Source organism: Humulus lupulus, chromosome 1, assembly GCF_963169125.1.
Source record: "Humulus lupulus chromosome 1, drHumLupu1.1, whole genome shotgun sequence".
NCBI lineage: Eukaryota > Viridiplantae > Streptophyta > Magnoliopsida > Rosales > Cannabaceae > Humulus > Humulus lupulus.
The window spans coordinates 132,110,051-132,117,950 of NC_084793.1; the positions used below are offsets into that span (position 1 = coordinate 132,110,051).

A 7,900-nucleotide genomic window follows, 5' to 3' on the forward strand; every position below is an offset into this window, starting at 1 on the left:
CTAATTCCTACCATGTCGCCATGTGACCACGCAAAGACATCGATTTTATTTCTTAAGAACTCGATCATATCCCTTTTGTGTTCAATGCTGAGATTTTTTCCAATATTTACGACCTTCGAAGTTGTTTCCTAGCTAAGAATTACCTCTTCTAGCTTCTCCATGGCTTGGAGCTCGGATCGATCTTCACCTATCCTTGGTAATTTCTTCTTGTGGGCAGCCTCGTCTTCTGCCACTTGAGGTTCTTCTTTCCCCTCGACGACCATCATCGCCCAAGGTTCCTCAGTTTCCTCAATTATCACCATGGCCTACTGCCCGAGTTACGACCTTCCCGTCATGAAAATGCTATAACATTAACTGGTAGCGAGTTGGTCCCCCCTTACTGTGCATATCTAGTGGGCGAAGGGAACTTCATAGCTAAGTGGCACATAGATGTTATGGCTTCGAATGTCATCAAGGCCAGTCGGCCCAAAATGGCATTATAGGCAGTCAGATAATCAATTATGATGAACTCGAGCATCTTTGCTACAACTCGTGTTTCATCACCAATGGTTACAACGAGCTCAATCGTTATGATGGCTGCCATTATTTCCCCTAAAAACCCATATAGATTCGTGGAGAACACCTTTGGGTCAACTACTGATAGCCCCATCTTCTCTAGAGTGGACCTGAATAACACATTAACAGAGCTTCCATTATCGATCAAGATCATTCAAACTCTCCGGTTTGCAAGCTGAATGGTAATGATAAGCAGGTCATTATGAGGTAATTGGATATGGATACTATTTTCATCCATAAAAATGATGTGTTTCATGCAAATTTTTTATTGCTTTGACAATCGCTGCTCTGGAGTGAACACTGCACCATTATGAGTTTTTATCTCCTGGATATACCTTTTCTAAGCCCCACTGCTTTTGCCAGCCAAGTGAGGTCCGCCAGCGAACGGGCTATATCTGTCCCCTCGATAGGAGCAGGGATGAGTTGGTTTTCCGAAGCTGGAAGAGCTGGTGGTGGATTGACTTGATTTCCCAGAGCTGGTTGTGTATTCTACACAACTGGCTGATTGCGAGCTACCCAATTTCAGGCATACTATGCTAACATTCCAACTAAGATGAGGGTCTCGATCTCTTCTTTTAATTGATGTCAATTGTCAATGTTTTGGCCTATGTCATCATGGTAGTGACAAAACTTGGTCGGGTCTCTCTTTGCTCGTTGATTCCTCGTGGGCTCTGGCTTTTTCCACGGAAGGCGAGCAATATGCGCTAGGTATATATTTTCCCGTGTAGTCTTCAAGTCGATATATGCCCGACATTATTTTTCTTGGACCCTACCTAATCTCCTTCATTGTTCCTCTTATTATTGTTTCCCGGATGGTTATTATGGGTAGCAGGCTGAGCCGTGGCTGTAGGATTTTTTACCATTCAATTGGGTTGAGTGGGAATTTGACTGGTTCCGTCCATTATGGATTCGACCTCCTCAAGGTTTATCCATTTTTGAGCTCAAGCCAGGAACTCGTCAGTATTCTTCATTACTTTTGGAGTTCTTTCCATAATTCACCTCCCACATTGATTCCTGACCGCATCCATAAGCTTAGCACTGTCATCAGTGTCTTTAGCCCGAGCTGCTATGTTGGTGAACTATTTTATATAAGTCTTGAGAGACTCACCCAGTTGTTGATTTATATTAGCCAAGGAATTGGCCTCCACCCGTACTTATTTTGCAGCTCGGAACTGCTTTTTAAACTTTGTCGACAACTGTTGCCAGGAGGTGATTAAATGCTTTTTAAATTTGCTAAACCACAGTTTGGTTGGTCCTGTCCGCATAGCTGGGAACAGGGTGCAACACATGTCGATGTTGACATTGTGGGCTGTCATCAGAGTATTCAATATCCCAATGTGGTTTGACGCGTCGTTTGTTCCGTCGTGTTCGACATCTTGAAACCTATTGGATACGGAGCTGCAACAATGTGAGGAGCGAAAGGCTCGACCTCCTCGTCGGAATCACAATTTTCCTGATTTCTCTCAGACAGAAGACACTTCATTTTCTCCTCCATCATGGCAAGCCGCTCAAGGGTTGGATCCTTCATTATCAGGTCGTTTGGGAGTTGACCATTAGCTCCCATCCTGGGATATGCATTATTTGAGTTCTCGTCCCCCCAAGCTTGAGCTTGGTTAATTGGGGCATTCCCATTATCACGCATTACTGAAGGATTTTCCCTAGTGTGATTATAACTCAGATCGTTGTTGCGAGCTTGCTGTCCTCGTTGGGCGTTTATTTGATCGTGAAAATCAAATAGATGGTTATAGCGAAAACTCTGAGCTAAGTTTAATTGACTTCTTAGATCGGTCTCTTGCCTTTGAGAGTGCATATTGCAAAGATTATCTGACCATCTCGCATGACGGCTCTTCGTCTAATAGCTTCCTTCAGCAAAGCTCATCATTTACTGGTGAGGTTGCGGAGCCTAGTCATTCACATGAACTCGTATTCTCGTATCCCGAGATTTTGAAACACAGCTAACTTCTCTATGGGCAGAGTTTCTTCGGTTGTCTCTACGAGCTGATACATTCCCCTGCGCTCGCGGGGGTGTTGGGTGACGAATTGGTGATGGAAGGTCCTTACTGGCAAAGCAATTCGCCAACCATCACGGCGCAACAATCTAGGTTTCCCTTCGTCCACTCCTATGTCTTGGACTGGGGGTAATGTCTCCTCATTTCTTTGCACTTGACCACTCGGACAGACTGGTGCTGAAGGATTTGGTTCGGTATGTCTGGAAGTAGTCCCTGCTAGCCCCGTCTTATTAGGTTGAGCTCTGGAAATATGAGATGCCTGCTCATTCCTATGATTGTGAGCGGGTTGGTTATTCCTGGGTATCCTCTATGATGACATGAAGCTCGGGGTTGCAGTCCGAACAGAACGACTTATATTAGAACGATTACGCCTGTTGGACCTAGTCATGTGGGACCCACTTGTTCTCCTTCCAATATTATTGTTGGTTACAGGAAGGGGTAATCGAAACATGATTTCGTCAATATGCTTGTTGGCATGGGTGAGGTGGCTCCTCAGTTGAGTATTCTCCAGTTCTACCACACCTATATAATCTGGGTTGTGGTGGTGGTGGTGCGATGATGAGCTGCCAATGTCGTGGTGGTCGTCGTCTTGGATTTGGGGTTGTTTTCCAGGACGACGATGTATAGAAGTGCCCTCTCCAGCAGAGCTTACTGCACGAAACTCTCCATGGTCTCCAAGCCTCTCCGACTCATTGTCGCGTATTGATCATGTTACCCCCATTTTGATTGGAAGAAAATTCCTTGAAAAATATCAACAATCGTAATCGATCTCTCAATGAAAGCACCAATATGTTGACGCGATTTTTTTCCAACAGTAGATTAAGAAATCTGAAATAGATGATTAGACTTTTTTATGAAATTGTAAATAAAGATGTTTTATGTGGTTTAGTGATTAAAATTCACCTGATCCACAAAGTTTTTGCATACATAATTTTGTCCCTTTTACTATCCATTCCCCCTTTATTTATATGGATTCGATTGATAGTTTTGGGTAATAGTTCAATATTTGGTAACTTATATGAATGGGTACCTTCCCAATCATAAACAAATTCCTTAAATACATTGATTGCTCGAGATTGCATATTTATCATGCAAGGATTGCAATACATTAATTATGTATATAAGGTCTCTGAGTATGTTGGCATTCAAGCTTGTGCGCTTTATGAGACTACCACGATCCAAATGCATCCCTCGAGCTGAAAGTTGTAAGTTACGACGATCTAACCTAAGAGGCTCGTAGCCCGATGAAGGAGATCTAGGAATGATTTCATTCGACCTTTGTTACACCTATTTGGCACGATCTGGGGAGCCTCTTGATAGCTAACCTTAGTTGATGTAAACTTGATCTATTCATCCTGGAGCTGGTACATTGTCAAAAGGGCTTAGTAATCTTCATTTATTGCTTGGCAACTATACCTCGTACAAGACAATTGAGCTTGTATTTTTTAGGTACAACAATCTCAACAAAACTAAATTTATACCCAAAATTATTGAAAAATCAACCTGAAAAACTATCAAACACAATTTTTAGTTAAATATATATATATACCAAGATATAGTAAAAATAAACTAAAAATATACCCAACATATACAAAAAATAAACTAAGACTATACTTAATTATAAATTAACAAGACATCAACTCAAACTACACTTGAGAAAAACTAATTATGTACCCAAAATAAACTAAAAAAACAAAAACAATATACTATGAATTTCTCGGTAATAAACTAAAATATTTATAAAAGTCAACTATAAAAAAAACCAAAAGTGTAACAGAAAAATATACTAAAAATAAACTTAGAAACAAAACTTTTATTATATATAACTTAGACTACTTTATATTTTGGAATATTTACACGCCAGGTTGTTTTCAAACTTTATTTACAAAAATCACATAGAAAATTTGATTTACAAATATATCTTGCCACATCATCAAAATATACCTAAATTCAAAAATAATACTACCAATTTCGTTGGTCAAATTGTTCTATTTTTTTAGCTTTTCAAAAGTACATTTTAGTTGATTACGATATCAATTCGTTATTATTTCATAAAAAGCTTTATTTTTATATCAAATTATTTCAAATACATTTTAGTTACCTCTAAAACCTATTTGTTAAAATGAGATTTCCCCTCTTTTCCACCCGACTCTATATATCTTAAGATATATATTGGTCACTTTTAAAAAATTGACTTTACTTTTAGGTTGTATTTTAGTGTATTATTATTTAAGATATTTTTATGCTATTGAAACTTATTTGTAGAAAATTAGTTATTTTAAAATACTGATTAGTTACCTTAAAAAATATGACTTTATTTTTAGGTTATATTATGATGTCATATTATTTAAAAGACTAAATTATGTATTTCCAATTATAATTTAAAAGTAATTTCTAAATTTCTTTTCTGATAAGTTAAAATTTTACAATTTTACTAATAAGTTATATGGTAACTTGTTATATTGTGTGGCAACTCCTTAGTTTGCGAAATAGACTTGAAGGTAGATGAAAAATATCTTAAATTATAAAATACCATAATATAACTTTGACCAATACAATGACAAATTTTATATGACAAATATAGTATGTTGTACCAACGAAGAAGATGATGCCAACGAAGCTTTATGTCTAGCTATTACTTTGTCGAATAGGCGTCGTAAAAATATAAAAGTTTTTGTTACACTGTAAAACTTACAATGCTATGACAATTATAGTATTATGTAAATTTCTCATAATACAGCCTAATTCTAACTAACAGTCCAGTCCAATCTAATCTCGCATACCAAACAGTCCCTTAGGGGTTGAACATGTGTCAATGATCAGGTTGGACATAGAGACGCAGGTTATCAAGTAGACTAGAGAGGTAGATCGAGATTGCACTTGTTCCCAAGACCTAGTGCAAACAGTTGTCGGGTGTGTAGACAGCCATAAGTCAACTCGTCTCACTTTGAAGCCGAAGAGGCCACCTCGATGTAGACACTAATATGAGAAATCTTCATAGTAGAGGACAGAGGTGCCAGGTCTTTGACTAGAGCCTTTTGAACTCAGTGAATCTCTGACTAGAGGATTGGTAACTAGTTAGGCCCGACCTAATATTGTCAATTCTCAAACGGGTCTACAGGGGGCTCAAGCTCTTCACTCTACCCGAGGCCCAAGTTAATTGGTGGGAGAATCACCCAAACGTTGTATCCTATCAAAGATTTATCAGCTATTAATTCGTTCATCATGTTTCAACTTTCAATGGTTTATCAATTTTAAAAATGAAAATGATTGACCATATTAGAAACATAAATGGACCTTTCATACAAATAGCCAATAAATTATTGTCCATTCTCCTAGAGGCTCTCTCTCTTAATTCTGCTAATACATTATCATATGGACATGTCCAAGTTTAAATCATCAGATACAACTTTGACATAGAAACATCATCTAAAAGCTTAATTAAATGAGTGAACAACTTTGGTAAACTTCTGCGATCCAACTGAGAAGAACAAACTATTTTGACATTTCGATTCATTGTCATTGTATACATGTTGAGATTGAGTTTGAAGTTATCATACCTACAATGTAAAATACTAGTTTTGCCATCCTTTCAAAATTTGCAAAAACAGAAAAGGAATTAGGCCACAAAATTGCAGCTAACCTAAGATGGATTTCAAATCTGAACGCCAATTAATATTAATAAATAAGCAGCAGAGTAAGACGCCATGAGTATTTCAGGCATGGTCATTGCCCGGAATCGTCAGCCAAGACAGACATTCGGGTCCTCTTCATCAGAGTCAAATTCAGCCTGCAAGAAGAAGATAACAAGCATATCCAATTTAGTTGCTAGTGAATATGTAATGTTCACTTGATCATCATAAGCTCAAACGATAAGACTCACAAAGTTCATAATAGGAAACTCACACTCTCATCTTTGTACCACTTCCCATGACAATCTCGTTTCCACCCAGCAGCCGTAAACTTGAGCTCTCTCTCTTTGCGCTCTCGGTAATCTAAACACCACTGTTCCACAGCCTCTTTAGACGCTAGTGCTGCATTAGGAAATGAGCTAACACCAATATCCAAATGAGAATCGCTAGTAGTTTCAACAGTAAGAGCCTGACTCACACTCCCACCCAATTTGGTCTCATGTTGGTTTTGGTTTATGTTTTTCCTTTCGGTTACAGAATTAGTCTGCATATAAATTTTCCCACTGCGTCTTTCTCGAGCAGATAAGTTCCTCGCCGTTTCACTCAACAAATTTCCAGTGGCCGACATAAACTTGTAGTTTCAAGTGCCACCAGAGCTGGCAGTGACACGAGAAGGGCACTCTGCTAAGTCTATTCTCTTTTTCTTATTAATATCATTTGTTCTGGTCGCTTCTCTTTCCTTTAGCCTAGACTCTGCAGCTTGGTGCTTTGATCCCTTGCAATGCGTCTACGTGTGCATAAACAAAGTCTTACCCATTATGCATTACCAAAAGTTATTTCATTCCAAAAAAATTCTGAACGAGAAAGTCTTGAAAATTAAATTTTCAAAATTCAATCCATAAAACTAAAAAAAACAAAAAACTCAATGAACACCTACGCAGCTGTAGCTAGACTTCCCCCTCCATTTATTTATATTATATATATATATATTTAATTATTTTGAGGGGAAAACAACATATATAAATCCTGTTAAATGTTTCTCTTAAATTAGGGGCAATTATTCCAAATTAAAAAACAATATATCAATCACAGAATCCTTCAAAATTCAAGAATTCAAAGCTTCTAGTGTGACAGTGCTTGAAATTATGTTTTTAACTATCAATATGGAAGACGAATCAAAGAGAGAAAGAGAGAGACTTACAGGGAACATGAGGGGGGAATCGAGGATAGGAGAGTGGGGGCAGACGAGGCAAGCAAATTTTCCGTTAGAGAGCTTCTTGAATGAAGAGCCATCGGGGGATTCCACCAGCAGATCCTCTACTCGCCTCTTCCGGAACTGCGCTTCTTTCCCCCAGCTATCACCCCCGAACACGCTCATCTCTTCTCCTTCGACCAACTTATTTCTATTTTATATTTTAGTTTTTTTTCTAAAGGAATTATAACTTTTTGTCCATGTGTTTTTTTAAAATCAATTTGCATATTTGTATATTGTGTTTTAACAATTTATTTTTTAACTCACTATTTTGTAAATTGCTTCATGTATACTCCTAAATCAAGTTTAGATTAAAAAAATTCAAACTAAAATCATAAATAATACAGCAAACTAACAATCCACAGTGGCTGTTTGGTAACACTTAAAAAAAAAAAAAAATTTATTTAATTAATTAGAAATTTGAAAATTAAACACAAAATGTGTTTGATAAC

General features: G+C 37.7%; 1 protein-coding gene across 1 annotated transcript; it reads right to left on the reverse strand.

The window, feature by feature from the left end:
• Positions 1-6,046: 6,046 nt before the first annotated feature.
• Positions 6,047-7,607, reverse strand: LOC133797915 (uncharacterized). Its single transcript, XM_062236043.1, has 4 exons — positions 7,398-7,607; positions 6,863-6,983; positions 6,471-6,811; positions 6,047-6,354 (listed from the first exon to the last, which is right to left on the reverse strand). The coding sequence occupies exons 1-4, from the start codon at positions 7,572-7,574 to the stop codon at positions 6,307-6,309; spliced, it is 687 nt and encodes a 228-aa protein (XP_062092027.1). The 5' UTR covers positions 7,575-7,607; the 3' UTR covers positions 6,047-6,306.
• Positions 7,608-7,900: the final 293 nt, after the last annotated feature.

Excerpts from the sequence above, each read along its gene's own strand:
- LOC133797915 (XM_062236043.1), bottom strand. The coding sequence starts at position 7,574 with ATGAGCGTGTTCGGGGGTGATAGCTGGGGGAAAGAAGCGCAGTTCCGG. Across the intron at positions 6,984-7,397 it reads ATTCCCCCCTCATGTTCCCT|ACGCATTGCAAGGGATCAAA; the intron begins GTAAGTCTCTCT and ends ATGCACACGTAG. Across the intron at positions 6,812-6,862 it reads AGCAGAGTGCCCTTCTCGTG|GAAATTTGTTGAGTGAAACG; the intron begins TCACTGCCAGCT and ends TGTCGGCCACTG.